Source organism: Callithrix jacchus, chromosome 16, assembly GCF_049354715.1.
Source record: "Callithrix jacchus isolate 240 chromosome 16, calJac240_pri, whole genome shotgun sequence".
Lineage (NCBI taxonomy): Eukaryota > Metazoa > Chordata > Mammalia > Primates > Cebidae > Callithrix > Callithrix jacchus.
In genome coordinates, this window is record NC_133517.1 from 2,949,258 (window position 1) to 2,971,253 (window position 21,996).

Consider the following 21,996-nt stretch of genomic DNA (forward strand, 5'->3'; position numbering starts at 1 on the left):
TCCAGGAACCCCCAGGATATCAAAATCCACAGCTGTTCAAGTTTCTGATGGAAAGCGGGGTAGTATTTTCTTGTAACCTATGCACATTCTCCCTTATACTTTCAATCGTCTCTAGATTACTTATGATATCTAATTTAAGTGCTATGTAAAGAGTTGTCATTTTGTATTTTTTTTAATTTGTATTTTTCATTGTTGTATTTTTATTATTTATTTATATTTTAGATAGAGTCTCACTCTGTCACCCAGGCTGGAGTGCAATGTTGCAATCTCGGCTCACTGCAACCTCCGCCTCTGGCTCAAGCGATTCTCCTGCCTCAGCCTCCTGAGTAGCTGGGATTACAGGTGTCCGCCAACACACCCAGCTAATTTTTGTATATTTAGTAGGGACACGGTTTCATTATATTGGCCAGGGTGGTCTCGAACTCCTGACCTTGTAATCCACCCACCTCCCCCTCCCAAAGTGTTGGGATTATGGGGCATGAGCCACCACACCCAGCCATATTTTTATTTTTTATTGTTTCTTCCAAATATTTTTGACCTGCAGTCCATTGAATCTGCAGACCCCAAAATAAGGCCGAACGTCATTGATTTTCTGATCCTAGGAGCTTTGTGAACAAGCACTTCAGCAGACCAAGTCAGTTCTCCTTGGTCTAATCCATGAGCTTGAAAGGGAATGAAATCTACTGGAAAATGGTGTAGATGTGGGCTGGGAATTTCACTGAGGAGCAAAACGAAGATACTAGATGGAAGAACTTTTTTTTTTTTTTGAGATGGAGTTTTGCTCTTGTTACCCAGGCTGGAGTGCAGTGGTGCGATATCGGCTCACCGCAACCTCCGCCTCCTGGGTTCAAGCAATTCTCCTGCCTCAGCCTCCCGAGTAGCTGGGATTACAGGCACACGCCACCATGCCCGGCTAATTTTTGTATTTTTTTTTTTTTTAGTAGAGATGGGGTTTCACCTTGTTGACCAGGATGGTCTCGATCTCTTGACCTCGTGATCCACCCGCCTCGGCCTCCCAAAGTGCTGGGATTACAGGCGTGAGCCACCGTGCCAGGGCAGAACTTTTATAAAGTTGTTCGAGTGTCTTCTCTGAAGCCTTTATAGTATTCCTATCTACGTATAAGTGCTTTAGCCATTGCTGGAGATTTGTAGGTAAGTGTCAAACATGTACAGACAAAAAAAGAAGAAAAGAAAGGAAAAATCACCCCAATGCCACCTGTCCCACAGCAACTGCAGGCACCGTTCCCACGGGGTCTCCCTTCCTTTCCGGCTGTCCTCACCCTGTGGTCTCCCTCAGACTTCGCCAGAACAACAGCTGCACTCCAGGGAACAGGGGATGTGCGGTGCATAAGGAGAGGGAGATGTTAAGGAACTGGCCCACAGAGTTGTGGGGGCTGCTCTTCTATCCTCAGGGCAGGCTGGGGACCCAGGGAGTTGCTGATGTTGCAGCTCAAGTCCAAGGGAGTCTGGGGGCAGCTTCCCTCTCCCTCAGCGGACCTTGGACTTTCCTCTTAAGGCCTTCAACTGATTGCATGAGGCCCACCCACGTTGTGGAGCGTGATCTGCTTTACTCAAAGCCTACTGATTTAAATGCTAATCATGTTGTAAAAAATACCTTCAGGGCAGCATCTAGACTGCTGTTTGGCCAAAAACTGAGTTCCGTGGGTACCGCGGCCTAGCCAAGTTGGTCCATAAAATTAAGTATCCCAGCAGGTTAATATTGGGCCGGCAAACGACAGTGGAAGACAACCTCAAGCCCTGGCCATGAGGCAGCTGGCTGGCAGGAAGTGCACTGGAGATTCGAGAAAATTCAGGAGCCTTCCTCAGCTGGGGACACGACTGGGAATCGGGCAGGACGGAGGGTGTCCTCCAGATGCTCGTCTCAAGCCTGGAAAATGTCTTTCTAATTCCTACAATGAAGGGCTGTCAGATGGAATGATGAAGAAGTCCCGTTTTACAGCAACAGGGAGAGTGTGGGAAGTATCCTTGATTTCTTCCCCTGCCTCCAAGGCCGGGCAGTGCAGTGGTGTCCCGGCCCTGTCCCAGCACTGTCCTGCCAGATGAGGCTCAGTCACAAAGACCATCGCCTGAGGGAGGGCTTGTGGGGGGGGTGGAGCGGGGCTGATCATCTGAAGAGTCTGCCCTCAATCTCATGCCAAAAACGGGCTGCAGGCAGGAGTGCACAGGAGTGGGCGTGTCCCAATAAAATAACACCCCAGCTTTCAGGGATCACCTTCTCCTCCTGCCCTTCATGGTAGCTTGGGGAGACAGGGACCTGCTTGCCTTTCTTTCTGCAGTGGCAGGCGTGTGCCATTCAGTGACTTAATTGCATTCTTGCTTTCAATAGGAATGCTTTTGGCTAGGGTACAGAACTGCTTGATCCTTTTCTCAGGAAGAGAGGCTTGCTGCCAGAAACAGTATTTCTCAGATTTGAGGGAAACAAGTACAATATTTCTCAGATTTGAGAGAAACACACAAACAGAAATCAGCCTGGTAAGACGGGGCTCTCTGAGAGTTTCAGCTCATTTGTTTCGCTCTCTGAGCATGAGATTCTTAGATATGATGGCCAGGCGTCACTGGCCATCACAACAAACCTGCAGACGGTGTTCAAGCGGGGGCATTACCAGGAGGCCCCGTGCCTCGCTGGACGAGCTGTGTGGCCTGGGTCTCACTTGCAAGAAGGGGCTCAAGTTCAGATTTTTGATTTTATCTCTTAACAACATTTTGCATTTAGTCTCAGCTACACATAATATTTAAAGAGGACCACATTTATCTTACAATTTATGGTGGACTGCACCATCTGTACTGCACACACTACATAGTATCTTAAATTCTGGGCCAGGTACAGCGGCTCACGCCTGCAATCCCAGCACTTCAGGTGGCCGAGGCGGGCAAATCACCTGAGGTCAGGTATTCGAGACCAGCCTGGCCAACACGGCGAAACCCCGTCTTTACTAAAAGTACAAAATGTAGCCGGGCGTGGTGGCAGGTGCTTGTAATCCCAGCTATTTAGGAGGCTGAGGCAGGAGAATCGCTTGAACCCGGAAGGTGGAGATTTCAGTGAGCCGAGATCGAGCCACTGCACTCTAGTCTGGACAACAAGAGGGAGACTCCATCTCAAAAATAAGTGAGTAAGTAAGTAAATAAATAAATAAATAAATTCTTCAATTTGTGAATTAGGCAGTCACCGATAATTGTATTCTTTATATTAAATTCCTGTTTGTTTGTTGTTAATGTAAAATTTGCCCTAAACTCCACCGGAATCTTGAGGACGTAGACAAAGTCTGGGCTTCTCTGTCGCTCTGCAAGGTCTTTCTCTGCACATTTCTGCACATCCACATGATGTCACTCTACGTAACCCACTGAGAGGAGGCGTAACATGCTGTGATGTGGGTCTGGTGAGCACTGTTAACTAGGGGACCAAATGGCATGATCTGGAGCTATGATAGTTTGGAACTAGTTCATGCAGCTCTCTGTCCATCCCTTTTCTTCACCCTCAATCTGCCATCGGGAGTCATTTTCATCTCTTTTTGGTAGCAGGAATTTCTGAATTGAATTTGAGCTAGAAACTCACGTCTTATTAGTCAAAAATGTTGACTCCAAATTGCTTGTACGGAAGAGCGTTAAGCATTACTTCCCCAGCTTCATCAGCCTGTGCTTGGGAGAGTAGGGGAGACAGACGGACAAACGTGTCTAACCACTTCCAGTAAGTTCCACGTGGCCAACTTTTATCTTGCTACAGTGACTAGGATTGCTTCTGAACTGAGTTCCAAAGAACAATGAATGGGATGAACATTATTTTACACGGGGGTTGTTGTTATGAATATTACTTTATCAATATTATGTATATTACAATGGGATGAAGGAGATATAATAACTCAATTTTCACTCTATGTAAGGAGTGAAAATACAATTCTACATTTTATGCTAAGGGAAGTTTTATATGAATGACAAGTTTTGTATCAGTGAAATTTCTAGTGACCGATCTTGAGTAAAATAGAGGCATTATGGGAAGTGATTGTATTTCTGGGGAAACGTACATACTTACACAGAAAGTAGCGTGATCCAAATTTGGTGGACATTTGAATTTAAATAATCTAATTTTCAGAAATATACTTACCCTACACTAGGTAATACGTTGTACAAGGTCCTGTATGCAATCCTAAAGACCTGGGATTCGAATTAAGAAGGGGTATCTTTTCCTAGAATTTCAGCTTATAATGTACTTACCTATAAAAATTTAAGTGCCTGAATATACTAGCCAGAGAGGATCGAGTGCTAACATACTCACTTTAGTATATTTCAATATGACTTATTGGGATTCAAGTCCATGTGGAGAAACTCTTTGGGTGTCCAACCATTTTTTTTTTTTTTTTTTTGAGGCAAGGTCTCACTCTGGTGGCCCAGGCTGGAGTGCAGTGGTGTGATCATGGCTCATTATAGCTTTGACTTCCTGGGAAGTGACCTGCCCACCTCAGCCTCCTAAGTAACTGCAACCACAGGTGTGCACCATCATGCCTGGCTAATTTCTGTTTTTTTTGTTTTTGTTTTTTTGTAGAGATGAGGTCTTGCCATGTAACCCAGGCTGGTCTCAAACTCCTGGGCTTGAAGGGACCCTCCTGCCTCAGCCTCCCAAATCACTGGGGTTACAGGCATGAGCTACTGCACCCACCCCAGGCCACACTCAGCTTCTCAGGCATTCCCTGAGCATGCCTCAGTGGTGAGAACAGGGCCTGGTCAGAGTCTCATAGTCCACTGAGTGAGCCTAAGTACCTTGGAGACCTCACTATGGCACCAGCTTACAAGTAAAATTTGTCTTTGTGGCAGAAGAGCTTATGTCTGCTTACTTGTGGAGAAAACAAGGAGGGAATTCTGATAACAGATATATATATATAAATATATATCTGGATTGATTTGAAAGCAAAGGTGCCATATATATATATATATATATACATACATATATGTGATATAGATATATGTGTGTCAGATATGTGTGTGTGTGTGGCATATATATATATATATATATATATGGCACCTTGGTATTCAAATTAATCCAGTGATAAGTTTAAATTTACAATTTAAACTTATATATAAATATAAGTTTATCATGCATAAATATATTAAATTTACAATTTTAACTTATATATAAATATGTTTATCATGCATAAATATATTAAATAAAAAATACAAATTTTACTTGTAATATATATATTCCTTCACATATATATTTTAGAAATCTATATATATATTATATATATGTTCCTTCACATATATATATTTTAGAAATCTATTCCTTCATGTATATATTTTTTCCTTCAAATATAAATATGTATAATTTCAACTTATATATATAAATATATATTGTAATAAGCTCAAGCATCTTTTCACATTATTTTCAATTATATTACCATTATATGTGGCTGAAAATAACTTTGCAGTGGCATCATTTTGTAAAACTGAAGATGTGCATACTAATCCCAAGTCCAAATATGTAGCCTAGACAAGCATTTCTTCAAAAGTACAAGGAGACGTGCATGCATATTTATTGCAATATTGTTAGTAAGTGACGTTGCAAAAATTTGGGAACAATCAAAATGCCTGGCAGTAAAGGAAGCTCTAAAGGAGCCGTGTGGTCTGTGTGCACCGTGCACTGTGGGGAAGTCAGACAAAAATGCACAGTCCTCTACGTGTAGACAAGTAACAACATAACACAAATGTAATGGAAGCAAAAAGGGAAGTTTTAACATCCATATAACATTTGATAGCTTTTTTTGTAAATCTAAAAGCACAAAATCTTTTATATCTGCTCATAGATTGTGTTTATTTTCATATATTGACTGTTTCTGACTTACGACGATGCGACTTACGACTTTTGACTTTACCGTGTTGTGAAACGGTTGCAATTTTGATGTAATGTACAAGAGTGAGTAACTGCATGAGGTAGTCTACATTTATTAGAAAATAGGGTTTGTGTTAGATCATTTTGCCCAGCTGCAGGCCAGTGCAAGCATTCTGAGCATGGCGAAGGTAGGCTGGGCTAAGCTATGATGCTGACAGTCTGGTTATATTATGCATTTTTGTTTTACAATATTTTCAGCTTACAGTAGATTTATCAGGACATAATCCCGTCGTAAGTCACATCTGTTTCCATTTCATCTGATATTTATTCACATACATACAAATGTGCATCTGAAGAACAGTGTCAAACACGAGTGGTTACATCTGGAGCGAGAGGCAAAGCTAAAATTAAGATGGTGCTTAAAAGACGTTCGTTTTATCTACAGCGAGTTTTTACATATAATTTGTGTAGCAAAAATACACCCATGTGGAATTATGAGTGGAAGCAACTATATTAAGGTGTAAATATTAATAGCAGCCAGTTAATTCTGGATGTAGACAGTAAAAATTATTATTTTCTCATTTGCATTTTTCTGAAGTTTTCAGAAATTTCAAAGCCTAAGATAAGGAAAATAGTTTATCTTTTTATATTTGCTTCCTTCTTGTATTGTTGGAATCTCATTTTGGGAGAATTATTAGGATTATTGTTTAATGCAAGAGGACAACCCTTTTTATAGCTACTAATTTTTAGCTTCTGTTTTTAAGAGAAGCCAGTGGTTTCCAGGGTGTTTGGATCTATATAACTTAACGTCTTGTATGTTTATAGGGAGGATCTCATATAACTCAGTTTCCTTTACCAATATAGTGTAGACATGCCAAGCAGCAATGCGTGGTATATGAGCAGCGCATCCCATTTAGCGAGGGGCTGTAGTCACTGACTTATTTAACAATGTAATTGAAAATAACAGCTTCTGTAAAATTATGCTCATTTGGCCAAAGTCTAGAAAAACATGAAATGATAGACAGGATTTTAAGATACTCTCATAAAGATTTGTGAGTCTTCATAGACTCTAAGATAGAACAACTTTTTATGGTGGTGAAGGATTTCGTTTTGAGAAATTAATTGAGAGGAAGTAAAGATAGTTTTTTTTCATCTTAGTCTCTTACTGACCCTCTCATAGCCTGTAAAATTTCCCTGATACCCTTCTCCTTGGGCCTAACATTTCCAAACAAATCACTTTGTCCTTCTTCTTACTCCTTTCATTAGAGACAGAAATTCAGCTCGAGTTAGTTCATCAAGATGACAGTTTCTGGTGTCAGGGATCTGGAAAGTCAAGGAGGACATTTGGTCTCAGGCAGTCCTGGGTCCAGGGCTCTGTGTCTTCTGTTTCCTGTATTGGTCCTCTGTGCTTCTGCTGGGCTTTCTTCCCAGCCTGCTGCTTTCTAGGGTGGGCAACAGGAATGAGTGGCCCTGGAGCTCCTTTTCCTTAGAACTCCAACCCCCAGAGAGAGAGCATGACTGCTTTATGTAGCAGCCCTGTCAATCAGTACTTGAGGACATCTCCAGCTGGCCTTGGTTGGGTCATATGTTCCCCATGGAAGAAATGGTATGTCCGTGGAGATGCTGCCTCCGGTTAACCACCCTGTTCCAAACAGGAAGAGGCCCCTGCTTGACATCTCTGTTGTAATCACATGCAGTGGGGTCACCACATGCCTGGTTCTCCAACTATAGAGGGACAGAGCAGTCCCTACGTCTGCCAAGTGTGCATGGCATTTGCTTGCTCCTCTGTTGCTTCACAAACACTCTACACCCTAATCCTATAATAACCTGCCTATCATCCCCCCTACTGAACTATCTGTGCCCAGGACCCCATCTTCCTTATCTTGGCATCCCTATTACTTAACATGATAGGTGGCACGTCCCTGACACTCAATTATTCACATGCTGAGGAAAGAAAGATGTGAATTCATAAAAGAGAATGTTGGTTGCAGAGTAACGATACTCTCAGACTAATCATTCTGTTGATTTAATACTTTGTAGAAGGCCATTGTATTCCTATACTGCGGAGAATAATTAAGTAATTAATCAATTTGGCTCAATTCAAGCAGTAGTGTTGAGTTGATGTGTGGCATCTAATATATCAATATTATTTTCCAAACTACTTAATTGGCATGTTGCCATGTATGGAATTTGTCTCACTGGCATACAAATAAAACCGAAAATAAATAGTGTCACTGTCTAATATTTTGCAGAGTTCTGTAAGGAGCCATGTCTGGCGCCTTGGGACTAGTATGTGGCCCCAGAGAGGCATAATTTGCTGGAGACACTGGGCCTCCCTAACGATTAGTGTATGATGTGTACTAGTTCTGTCTTCATCATATTTAGTCCTTCAGTACTGCACGTTCGATCATAGAAGGAGAATGAACTTTCAAGTTTCTGGAAATGATGGCAGAACACAATCAACATATTATAATCATTCTTCACCTTCTTATGTTCCTAGAGACCTGAGGTTTAACAGAATAAGAGAAATTCCAGGGAGCGCTTTCAAGAAACTCAAGAAGTTGAATACTCTGTGAGTACTTACTGCTTATCTATAAGGTTCATAAAATTATATGCCGGTTGGATTGAAATTTACCGTGAAAGTCATTGAGTGTAGAGAACGGCTGGGAGAAGAGCGACACCTTGTAGATGTCAGACAACCGGCAAAATTCTGCTGCTGCTCTGCACTGCCTGTGTTTTTACAACCTTTTGAACTTGGAAGATATTCCTATTTATCCTATTTATTTGGATTCTGTGTGCTTAGAAAAGCTTCATGAGAAGAAGAAATAGAGAGAAGGAGGGGTTACATAACTTGTCTCTGAGTCCCATGGCAAGAAAGCAATAGAAATGAAATTAAAATTTACAACTTCTCACCTCGAAAGCCCGTGCTCTTCTCAGTATGCTACGGGGCTTTCTTATTCGTGATACTCTAAAAAAACGTAGAGCTGCTGTTTTATGATAGTCTTAAATGAAAAAAAATCACGTAGGGAAAAAATGACAACTTTATGGCTAAGCACAGACAAACATTTCCAAGTGTAAAGGCAATTATTTTATTCACCCCACAGTATCTATTATCTACCGTGGGCAACCAGTTGGCTGGTTTAGTATCCGGACCCAAAGGCACATGCCCCTGCTGTGATAGAACTGGTGGTCTCCCCCTGCGGGGCGGTCAGGAAACCAGCACCCAACTATAATATGTCTGCAATAAAAAACCCCTACGTGTGCAGTTAGTGCGGTAAGGAGAAGAGAAGAGTCCTATGCGAGATGACGACCGGAGGCTGAAAATGCAAAAATCTTCCTGAGCCGCATTTAGATTCATCCACTGAGAGAATACACGGAGAGTTAAGAATGTGGAGTGAGGCTAGACCCATGTGGGTGTGTTTGTCTGCTTGTCATAATATTCGCAGGATAGAGTTAGCAATTTTGTCAATTTGGCTGAACTTCTCCCCGTATTCAGGCCAAGCTGGCCCTTCTAACTTTAGAGTTGAGATCACAACTTTACACTTGTGCTTTTCCCATCTGGTTTCTTTCCAGTCACTGATGCCTGAGCACACATATTTTTATCACAGTATCTCTGTTTGGGATGATGTAAGAACATAAGAAAGTAAGGACTGCAGTGTTTCTTCTTTGTTTCACAATAAAGCAATGGTTATCACAGTGCACTGTACGAGAACCTTTCCTGGAGTGCTTGTGGACTGCAGATTCCCAGCCCTCTTCCTCAGGGATTCTAATTTAGAACTTCTCAGGATGGAGCCAAAGATCTGCATTCTATTGAGTATTTTTATTTTTATTCTTTGAGACGGAGGCTTGTTCTGTTGCCCAGGCTGGAGTGCAGTGGTACGATCTCAGCTCACTGCAACCTCCTAGGTGCAAGCAATTCTCTTGCCTCAGCCTCCTGAGTAGCCAGGATTACAGGCACCTGCCACCACGCCCAGCTAATTTTTGAATTTTTAGTAGAGACGGGGTTTCACCATATTGGCCAGGATGGTCTTTAACTTCTGACTTCAGGTGATCTGCCTGCCTTGACCTCCCAAAGTGCTGGCATTACAGGCGTGAGCCCCTGAGCTCAGCCTATTGAGTATCTTTAAATGAGTATTTCTGGGATGTCCAATTGTTAAACAGCGCCATCAATGAAGTCTTTACCACTGTCTACTGAAATATGTAGACGATAGATAACCAAATATTTCATTCACTGATTAAACTGTAAATCCTATCAAGTGTTATCAAATATTCTCATTAGACATAGTTGCCATTTAAAAAGTTTGAGTGTGACAAGCTGATGGAATCTATTGGGGTTTGTCCACATTTTGGGTTACACTACATGATAAGTTAGTTATTGATGAACAATCCACCTCTTCACTTGCTAGAAATCATGGATATCTTTAATTGGCTTCAAATACTTTTTATTAGAAAATCATAATAAGATAGTAATTCTGTTGTTAGTTACAAGCCCCATGATTTTATACTAGTTGCTTCATAAACATGATCTATATTCCTTTCTCTCATGCTTTGCACTAGGTGTTTACGTTCATTTTACAGATGGGGAAATTGAGGTTTATGGCTATAAAGTCGTTTACCCTAATTGACGCAGTTAGAAAGGAGCAGAGTTTGATCCTTTCCACAGTTTGATCTGTTAACTGCTGGACTATATGGCTTCTCATGATGGCATTCAGGAAGAGTACTTCCCTGGAATACAGACAGGAGGTCATTTAAACAGTAAGTTGTGTGTACATGTGGGGTGCGTGTGTGTATGTGTGTGTCTGTGTGAGAGACAGACAGAGAGACAGAGAGAGAGAGACAGAGAGGAGACACACACAGACAGAGACTTCTGTCTAGAAAGTGAGCCAAGCAATCAGACACTTAACACTCCTGAGACGTCAGAAAATTTCTGACAGACCAGTTAAGTGAAGACCCAAAGGTCTTTACTAATTTATTATAAGAACAAAAGAAATAAGGACACATTTTAAAAAATAAAGTTAACATTTTCATGAAGGATATGAAAAGGTTTGACCATATGGACCTTATACCAACATAGCATTACAAAGCGCAACCAAGCATCTGGTGATTCTATTTCCTCGCATTGCCTTTCTGCTGCACAGAAACTCCACTGTTTTCTTACAATTAAAAAGTGCCAACCACATTGCTTCTGTATTGAAAAGAGAGGGGTTTCTCAAAAAGAGCTGGCATTTTCGTATTAAACAGAGCTTGCTAAGAGGTTTGCTTAATAAAAAATCTGGAAATGTTATATATTGTTGGAGCCTAAGAGCTAGAGGGTGAGATCAAGGGTCTCTTATCAGACCCTGGATGTCACCCGCTGCAGCACAGCCACGTGGTGCCTGGCAGAGCTCTGTGACTTGCCAGGACGCCTCTGCCTTCCAGTTGTGGATGAAACTGATAACAGTAACACATTTGGGAAACAGGTTCAAATTCAATTGCGGACAACACAATTATGCTTATAAGAAAGGCGACTGAGCCCTAGAGGAACAGCAGTAGCTAAACACCAAGGACAATGGAGTAGAGTATACCACAGAAATAAACAAATGCATGCCACCATTTCAATGGTAACAACTGCTATATGAAGAGCCGAGTCAGGGGCTGGCATCGCTCCCTCCTGCGCATTCTGGAAGGAAGGCCTAACTGAAAAGCAAGGTGAAGAGAACCTGGAGAAGAATGTCAAAAGGGAGGGGTCGGGGTATTTCTGGTCCTTCCAATTGTTGTGTGAAGTATGGCAAGTTATTTAACTCCTTAAACCTTAACTTTGCCAGCATGTCCTCTGACTTTTTATTTTGAAAATTTCAAGCCTACCCAAATCTCAGAAAAAGGGCATGATAATTGCTTCTTTTTCTTTTTTTGAGATGGAGTTTCACTCTTGTTACCCAGGCTGGAGTGCAATGGCGTGATCTCGGCTCACCGCAACCTCCGCCTCCTGGGTTCAGGCAATTCTCCTGCCTCAGCCTCCCGAGTAGCTGGGATTACAGCCACGCGCCACCGTGCCCAGCTAATTTTTTGTATTTTTAGTAGAGACGGGGTTTCACCATGTTGACCAGGATGGTCTCGATCTGTTGACCTCGTGTTCCACCTGCCTCAGCCTCCCAAAGTGCTGGGATTACAGGCTTGAGCCACCGCGCCCGACCTTATGATAATTGCTTTGTACCTTTTACTTAAATTCACCAGTTAACATTCTGCCACATTCACGTTTCTTTCTCTCCCCACACTCATCTATGCGTGTTTATTTTAATCTGGACATACTGCTTCCAAATATATATACTACACTTTATTCCTAGGTAAGATATATAGATATAAGTACAGTATATAGAATGCATACATGCGTATAACATATAATTAATGTATATATTAATATCGTTACATGACACTAACTTATGTTCTATTTATTTCACGCTAGTAGATAAAATGCGACTGGTTTTTATATATTGATATTGTATCCAGTGACTTTACTAAATTAATCCGAATTCTACTCATTTGTTTATGTCTTTTGGATTTTTGTAGGACAATCATGTCCTTTGGAAATAAAAAATTTTCCTTTCCAGTCTGTACCCAGTCTCAGGGACAGCACGTGATATTAGCTGTAGATTTTTTTGGTAAAGTTTGTTTTGAGAAGACAGTGATCTACGACGAGCTAGTGATTGATTTGTGGCAAAACCGCTGTTAGGTCATTTTGTCTAACTCTGACCAAGTTCCAAAGTCAATGCGTTGTTCTCACTTTTGCTGTTCAACAATCAGCCTTATCACTAGTGGCTGACAGACTAATTTATCTCCACATATTTGCACTGCAGCATAAATGGCACTGATCTTCACCAACATGAGACCAATTCTTCTGCCCATGACCTGATCCAATCCTAGACATAGTTCTCCTGGGGCAATTTCCACAATCAATGGGGCCTGAGCACTGAATGCAGTACTAGCTTATTAAAAAATGGTCATAGTAAGGCAACGTAAAAAGGGATCTGGCTGCTCTTTTCCTAACACATTTCTCTTCCTCATTGTTCTACAAAACAAAATCACAACACTAGGAGAATAAAACCCAGGTAAATGGTCTTGTCTGGTTTTCAAGCTGTTGTACTTGATCATGGCAGAAATGTTGTGGATGGCTATGGGGTGGGTGAGAAAAATCAGGGCTGATCACAGCGAACTTCCAATTACTAAACAGTTGGCTTTCATATCTACTGGAAGATTTATGTTGTTTTCTTATCTATGCCTGTGCATTGTTAAATTTTGAATATTACGCTTAATCTCTTGACGTTGTCACTATTTTGCTCTACACAACAAAGGAACATTTAAGATACAGTCCTCCTATGGAATCGATTCAAAGGTGACTAACTGGATTTTCTTTTTCTTTCTTTCTTTTTTTAACTGAGGCGCAGAGTGTACAGTGGCATGATCTCAGATCACTGCAACCTCTGCCTCCTGGGTTCAAGCGATTCTCCTGCTGCCTCAGCCTCACCACTTGTTGGGATTACAGGCATACACCACCATGCCTAGCTAATTTTTTGTGTTTTTAGTAGAGATGTGGTTTTACCATGTTGGCCAGGCTGAAGGTCTTGAACTCCTGACCTCAGGTGATCCACCCATCTTGGCCTCCCAAAGTGCTGGGATTACAGGCATGAGCCACTCCACCCAGCCTGGATTTTTATTGTATAAAGAACATTTTATCTGCGAAACAGATCAATAATGAGAATTTTTCTAAAGTTAATAAAATGTTTAATCAAAAATAAAAAGTAACATAAACACATAATTAAAAAGAGAGAAATAGCACTAATGTATGCACAATTGTGATACTAAGCATATTACAGACTCCGCCAGACTAGAAATAAAAAATTAAAAATCATAAAAGGATTTTCTCTTTTTTGTACCTATGTTATATGTGAAGCGTTGTGGTAGGTGATGTATGAAGACTAAACATGTGACCTTGAGGACATTGTTTTACTCCTTGGATCACAGTTTCTCCACCTACAAAGCTGAGAGATTGTGTCTAATGGCCGGGCACGGTGGCTCACGCCTGGAATCCCAGCACTTTGGGAGGCCAAGGCAGGCAGATCATGAGGTCAAGAGATCAAGATCATCCTGGCCAACATGCTGAAACCCTGTCTCTACTGAAAATACAAAACTTAGCCGGGCGTGGTGTCGTGCACCTGTACTCCCAGCTACTCGGGAGGCTGAGGTCGAAGAATCTCTTGAACCGCGGAGGCAGAGGTTGCAGTGAGCCGAGATTGTGCCACTCCACTACAGCCTGGTGACAGAGTAAGACTCTGTCTCAAAAAAAAAAAAAAAAGAGAGATTGTGTCTTCTAGTATTAAAAATTTACCCAATTTCCAAAAGAGTCAAAGATGCAGCTATAGGCAAGATAAAAGGAAAATTGTTAAAATCACAGCTTAAAAAATACAGTGTGTTTAATGGAAATGTTTCAAGTCTCATAACAGATCTGTTATTTGCCAACTTTCCTCTTTCAAGCTCAGTAGACCGTTCTCAGATTCGTGAGAAAATGACAGTGAAACCAGGAGTGGGCTCTCCGTGGGCACTGCTGTGTTTTCCTCCAGTGCGACTTGTCTGAAGGGGTAGACACAGTAACCAGCCAAAGATGTCTCTTTTTCCTTCAAGCATGTTTTTTGACTTGGAAATTTTACTAGTTTTTCTTTTAAAATCTCTTAAAAATGTAATGATGAAGGCCGGGCGCGGTGGCTCAAGCCTGTAATCCCAGCACTTTGGGAGGCCGAGGTGGGTGGATCACGAGGTCAAGAGATCGAGACCATCCTGGTCAACATGGTGAAACCCCGTCTCTACTAAAAATACAAAAAATTAGCTGGGCATGGTGGTGTGTGCCTGTAGTCCCAGCTACTCAGGAGGCTGAGGCAGGAGAATTGCCTGAACCGGAGGCGGAGGTTGCGGTGAGCCGAGATCGCGCCATTGCACTCCAGCCTGGGTAACAAGAGCGAAACTCCGTCTCAAACAAACAAACAAAAAAATGTAATGATGAGATGTTTGCGCCCATATTAATTGTTTCATCCATTAGTCACTGCTCTTTACTTGTGTGTCCTATTAGTAGAAGGAAAAGGATAGGAAGTGTACAAGTAGGAAATGTGTAAGCACTAAATCCAATTTGAAATTCTTACCCATTGGTAATTTTTTATGTTGTTTAAATGTGATTTTTGACATAGTTTTTAAGGACGATAAAACATTGTCGTAAAAACACATGAAATCATTCTAACAGCGTAAGTGTAAACATAATGTTAGCTTTTAGAATCGTCTACCTGGGTGAGAGCGCGAGTTCTGACTTTCATTAGCTGTATGATGTTAGTTTCCGTATCTGTAAAAGAAGATACTCATAGCTCACGTAATTAATGTAATGATTAAACGTAACAATGCATGTAAAACATAGTGTGAGGAACACAAGGAAGCTATATTAATTTTCTAGGGCTGCTGTAAAAAAAAAATCACCAAAGCCTTGGTGTCTTAAATCAAAAGAAATGGATTCCCTCTCTGAAATCTAGAGACCGGAAGCCTGAAATGCTGGTGTGGGCAGGACTGCCTTCCTCCAGATGCTCTGGGAGACAGAATCTTCTCCCTGCCTCTTTTAGCGTCTGGGGGACGCAGCATTCCTTGGTGTGTCTTGCTCTGAGGCTGTATCACTCCAGTCTCTGCCTCTCTCTCTCACTGAGAATTGCCTTCCGTCCAGTGTCTGTGGAGTCTCTCTTCTACATGGATAGTTGTGATTGCATTGAGGGTCCACCCTGAATAATCCCCTGTTTCAAGATCCTTAATTTATCACACCCCTTTTCCTTATCAGATAAGGTTTACAGATTCCAGGAATTTCATTTTGGGTGGCCGTTATTCAGTCCACGACAGAAAGGTAAAAGTTTACTATCAATAGTCAGACACCTTAATTGTGACTTTCAAAACGAACAATGATGCAGAAAAAAGGCCACACTTTATGTGACTTTGGAAACTAACCCAAAAAAGGAAACGTTGTGTGAAGACCAAGACATCATACCGTCTAAGAATCAAATATTCAATATTTTTCAGTGTTCTTCTTGATATTAAAAAATAGGCAAAAAGGAAAAAGAAAGATGCTAATATTGTTGAGTCCCTTCTCTGTGTCTAACTATAAATTCTAATAATAAATAAGAAAAGTAAAGTCAATATTACAGAGACACTGCTGTAAGTGTTTTTCATTTACTTGCTGATCTAACAAACCCCATGAAGCATAATCATGATCCTTATTTTATAGCTGAGGACACTGAGGCACAGAGAAGTCAGCCAGCTTTGTGAGTCATGCAGAAAAACGCAGTGGTAGGTCCTTCCTCGACGCAGGGGCTCTGCTGCTAACTATAAAGTTCATGCTCCTAGCCACTCCGTAATACCGCCCCTCATAGACCACCATCTCTAGGTGATCTGGGGAAATGTTGACTTCTGCACTGGAAAATGATGACTCCCATTTTTCTATGTTATGCAAATAGGGAACCTGCTGTATTTTCCAAAAGGCTCGCGCGTGCTCAGGGGAAGGGTTTAGTTTCTGTCTGCCTTGCTTTGGAGAGCCCAGAACACACAGGTGAAGTTTCAGCAGCTCAATTACGACCACTCGCCTTCCCTGAGACGTTCTCTTCACCTTCATTTCCCCCTTGGTCCAACTTCTTGTCATGTGTTGGTATTTTGATACTGGCCAGAAATAGAGAGAAATTTCTGGGGTGGATGCCAGGAAAATGTGGCTTATGAAAGCTCTGTGCTGCTGTTCTCTGATAGGCACGTCCCAGATACTTCTTGGCTCTCAGGCCTGGGCTTCACTAATTGGGCCATGAATTCTCCTTAGAATTTTCTTATTAGTTGCCTTTGCCTCAATTTATGTTACTCTGAAATTATGCACGCTGTATAGGGATGCTGCATTCTGGCTTCCAGAAAGAAAGCTCCACAGTGGTGAAAACCCCAAGAGCATACATTTCTCTTAAAAGTACATTGTATCCTTTTTACAGCGTATCTATGTGCTGAAGCACCAGCAGTAATCGATATTTGCACTCCCAGGCCATCGGCTCTCTGTCCACTCCTGCTGCACTGAATAAACTGTCCTGGCCCCTTTCTGCAACCACCTATGTCCTGGATCGCGTCCCTTCTTTCCCGGCAGTGGCAGATTCTTGCGATTGTCCCCTCTCTCCTAATCATCAGTTTGTCATTTTCTTTTGTACTTTTCACACAAACATATCGACATTCAGTAATTTCTGTAACGTGAAGAAGTGACTTCCTTTGATCTGACGTCTCTCTCCCTCTCCCTTGCTGTCTCCCTACTTTCCTGCTCCCCTTAGGAGCAGGGCTTTTAGGAGTGTTGTCATTTCTCATTCCACGGGGTGCTTTCCTCCCTTCCTCTCTGAAACCTACCCGCGTCAGTCTGGAGCACCACCGCGCCACTGAAAGGTTCCCTCCCAGGTAACCCTCGCCCCCACGGAGGTGCCCCATCTCAGGGGTATTCTTCAGTGCCTGTTTTGCTTGCCCTGTCAGCAATATCTGACACAGGGATCAACTCCTCCTTTATGAAATCTTTTCTGTAATTGCGCTCCGTGTTATCGCTTGTATTCGTTGGCTAAGGCTGTCGTAACGAAATGCCACAGACCAGGTGGCTTTAAAAACAAAAATGACTTTCCTCACAGTCCTGGAGTCTGGAAGTCCGAGATCCCGGTGCCAGTGGGAGGCCTCGCTCCGTGGCGTGAAGATGGCATCTCCCTGCATCCTCACTGGCCTTTCCTCTGCACACATACACCTGCTATGTCTTCCTCTTCTTGTGAGGACGCCAGTGTTACGGGATCAGGGCCCTGCCCTTACGACTTCACTTACCAATTACTTCTTGAGAGACCCTGCCTGCAAATTCCGTCACATGAGGGATTAGGGCCTCCCCTTAGCCATTTCGGGGGACAGGTCATCCCACAACACAGCCCTTTCCTCGGTATTCTCCTAACTCATTGCACGCTCTTCCTTTCCTTTCCCCCTTTCCTATTCTCGGCCTTTATGCTGCAATGCTGTCCGCTCAGCACACAGCCCTCTCCTCGCACTCGCCTCCAAGGCGAGCATGTCCAACCCCATGGTTTTAAACACTGGGATCTCCACGTTTATGTTTTCACTGTGACTTTGAACTTTGATTTCAGGTCACTGTCTGCACAACATCTAAGGCCTGTCAGCATCCTGAGCTCGGTATTTACGAAATCAAACTTGGATTCATGTATTTTACCCACTTTGCTCCTCCTGCACGTTTCTCCACTTCAGGTGGTGTTACCTGTATCCTACAGGTGACTTGTAATGTTAAAGTCATTCTGATCTCCCCTCTTTACCTCAAGCCCTACACCTATCAGCAAATCCCCTTCGTTCTCTCTTTAAATCTTTCTGATCTGTTCACCATCTCACTGCTGTCAGCAGCCATTCTGGCTTCACTGCCTTTCACCTAAAGGCAAAGCTAATGAAACGGTCTCCCTGCCTCTTTTGGCCCCCTCCTCCAGCAGCCGTGTGATCCTTTAAATAGATGTTATATCATCTCAATCATCTGCTCAACACCATCCGTGGATGATATGATGGCTAATTTTAAATTAACCAGGTCACAGGATGCCCAGATATGTGATTAGACATGGTTTTCTGTGAGGGCGTTTCTGGAAGAGATAAGCAGGAATTGGTGGCCTGAGGACAGCAGATGGCCCTCCCCAGTGTAGGTGGCTGCCATCCTGTCTGCTGAGGGCCTGCAGAGAACAAAAAATCAGAGGGAGGAGGAATTTGTACTCTGCCTGAATGCTGAGCTGGGACATCCATCTTCTGCCCTCAGCGCTCTTGGCTCTCGGGCCTTCAAAAGTGGAATCTGCACCATCAGCCAGCCAGCTCTCGGGCCTTCGGCTGTGCCACGTGCTTTCCTGGGTCTTCGGCTTGCAGAGGGCAGAACATGGGACTTCTCGGTCTTCACAACCATGTGAGGCAATTCTGTGTAATTGTTCTCTGCTGTGTCTCCATGTATTTCCTATTGGTTCTGTTTCTCTGGAGAACCCTGACTGATAGAAAACGCTTCTCCTCCAGCTACGGATCCCTGTCCTTGCCATAACCTACGTGGCTGTCTACAGTCAGCCTGAGCGACTTCTCCGACATGTGTTCCTAGACTCAGACGCCTTCACGCTGCTGCTGCTACTATAGGCTTATATTATTTAAAAATAAATAAATCTCACATGTGCCTTTGCCTCAGGGTTTAGATATTGGCATTTACCTCCACACAGACTACATTGACACGACTGTCTGCTCCTTCACTTTACTTAGTTCTCTGATCAAATGTGATTTTTAAAATTATAATTGTTTTATTTTACTTATTTAACTTTATTTTAAATTGAAAATCATATTGTAAATTAATATTGCCATTATGGAAAACAGGATGAAATCTCCTCACACAACTAAAAATAGATTTCAGAAAATAGTTACTATTGCTAAAGAATGAATTTATCACAGTTGCAAGTATAAGATCCACATATTCATATGGAATTTCAAGGAACCCCAGGTTAGAGTGCAGTGGCACGATCTTGGCTCTCTGCAGCCTCAACCCCTTGGGCTCAGGTGATCCTCCCACCGCGGCCTCCTGAGTAGCTAAGATTGCATGTGCTTGGCTAATTTTTTATCTTTTGTTGTGGAGATGGGGGTTTCATCATACTGCTCAGACTGGTCTCAAACTCCTGGGCTCAAACAATCCTCTTGGCTTTGACTCCCAAAGTGCTGGGATCACAGTTGTGAGTCCCCACTACCAGCCTCAAATCTTTTTTTTTTGGCTAACTGGGGTTGATGCGGTTTGCTTTTTGTCCCCACCCAAATCTCATCATGAACTGTAATCCCCCTAATCCCCAGGTGCTGAGGGAAGAACCACATGGAGGTAATTGAATCAGGAGCAGGGCAGTTTCCTCCATGCTTTTCTCATGAGAGCGAGTGAGTTCTCACAAGATCTGATGGTTTTATAAACGCCTGGCATTTCCCCAGCTTGCACTCACTCTCTCTTCTGCTGCCTTTTAAAGATGATGCTTGCTTCTGCTTCACCTCCAGCCATGATTGTGGGTTAAGGCCTCCCCGGCCATGCGGAACTGGAAGTCAATTAAACCGCTTTCCTTTATAAATTACCCAGTCTCAGGCAATTCTTTATCACAGCATGAAAAGGGACTAATACAGAGATCCCTTGACATTCCACATGAATTTTAGAATAGGTTTTCTACTTCTGCAAACAAAATTGTCACTGGAAATTCTACAGAGATTGTGTTATATCTGGGTATCACTTCGGTAGTTGTAATGTCAACATGTTAAGCTTTCCAATTAATAAACATAAAATCCTTTTTCATTTATTGAGTTCTTTTTATTCTTTCAGCAACGTTTGTTGTTTTTAATAAAAGAGCCTTTACCTCGATTAAATTTATTTCTAGACATTTTATTCTTTTTGATACTATTATTAAATATAATTGTTTTCTTAATTTCCTTTATAGATTATTTGCTGATGTACAGAACACAGATGATTTTTGCATGTTGACCTTGTACCTGCAACTATGATAAATTGATTTATTATATATAGAAGTTATTTTCTGAAATCTCGGGGATTTTCTAGATACACATTATGCTCTCTGAGAATAAAGATAGTTTTACTTCTTCCTTTCCAGTTTGTATGTCTGTATATCTTTTTATTGCCTAACTGCTCTGGCTAGAACTTCCAATACAGTGTTAAATAGTAATGATGAAAGTAGGCATCTTTGTCACGTTCCTGACCTTCAGGGAGAGGTTTCATCCAGTCTTTCGCCATTAAGTATAATGTTATCTGTGGGTTTTTTTAAAAAATAAATGCCATTTATTATGTTCAGAAATTTCCTTCCATTACTTGTTTTTGGGTACTCTTTTTTATTGTAAAAGGCTGTTGAATTTCATCAAATACATTTTATGTATCATTTAATAGGATTGTATTGTCTCCCCCAATATTCCATTAATGTGGTGTGTAACATTGATTGATTTTCTTATGTTAAACTATACTTGTGTTCTTAGGTTAAATCTACCTGATCCTGGTGAATAATGGTTATATGATTCACTTATATGTAAATTATAAATTTATATTAAGTAAATTTATTCAAATTTTCAGGTTTTTGTTCAAAAATGTTGCATCAATATTACTAAAGGTTATTGGTCCGTGTTTCCTTCTCCTGTGGCGCCTTGTCTGTGTTTGGTAGCAGGATAATACTGAACTCATAGAGTGAGTTAAGAAGTGTTCCTTCCTCTTCTGTTTTTTGGAAAAGTCTGAGAAGGGGTGGTATTAATTCTTTAAATACGTGATAAAATTTACCAGTGGAGCTATTTGGTCTTGAGCTTTTCTTCGTTGTGAAGTTTTTGATTATTGATCCAATCTCTTAAACAGCACTTCTCCCCTGTCCCAGATTTCCTACTTTTTCTGAGAGTTTTTGTAATTTGCATATTTCTAGTAATTTCTTCATTTTATGTAGGTTATCTAACTTGTCGGCATACAGTTTTTATAGTACTCTCTTATATTTTATGTATCTCTTTTAATAAAGTCAGTAGTATTGCCATAGGTTTTTATTCTCTTGTTCTCACGGTTAGCCTCGCTAATGTCTTTTACATTCTATTGATCTGTTCTAAGAACCAACTTTTGGTTTCATCGACTCTATTTATGTTTTTCTGTTCTCCATTTTACTTATCCCCACTTTAATTTTAGTTTTATTTCTTCTGGTTGCTTTGCATTTAGCTCGCTTTTCTTCGCATGGAAAGATAGGTTGTTGATAGATCTACTTTTTGAAAATGTGGGACTTTACGGTTATGAATTTCTCTCTGAGCACCGCTTTCGTGCATCCCATAAGTTCTGGGATATTGCATTTTTGTTTTCATTTGTCCTAATTGTTTTTAAATTTCCCTCACAGTTTCTTCTCTGACTCATGTGTTGTTTAGAGTGTGTTGTCAGCCAACATCACAATGAATAAGCATTCTCCTTAAAGACTAGAAGATGGGACACCCATTCTCATCACTCCTATTCCAAGCATTCTCCTTAAAGACTAGAAGACGGGACACCCATTCTCATCACTCCTATTCCAAGCATTCTCCTTAAAGACTAGAAGACGGGA

The 21,996-nt window shown here is 41.7% G+C and overlaps 1 protein-coding gene across 2 annotated transcripts in view; it reads left to right on the forward strand.

Moving 5' to 3' along the window:
• Positions 1 to 21,996, forward strand: part of PXDNL (peroxidasin like) — a 513,916-nt gene that overhangs the window by 160,549 nt on the left and 331,371 nt on the right. For both annotated transcript variants that reach the window (XM_035277673.3, XM_002758891.6), the window contains exon 2: positions 8,340 to 8,411. In XM_035277673.3, the coding sequence (XP_035133564.3) occupies positions 8,340 to 8,411 (72 nt within the window). The remainder of the gene's footprint in view (positions 1 to 8,339; positions 8,412 to 21,996) is intronic.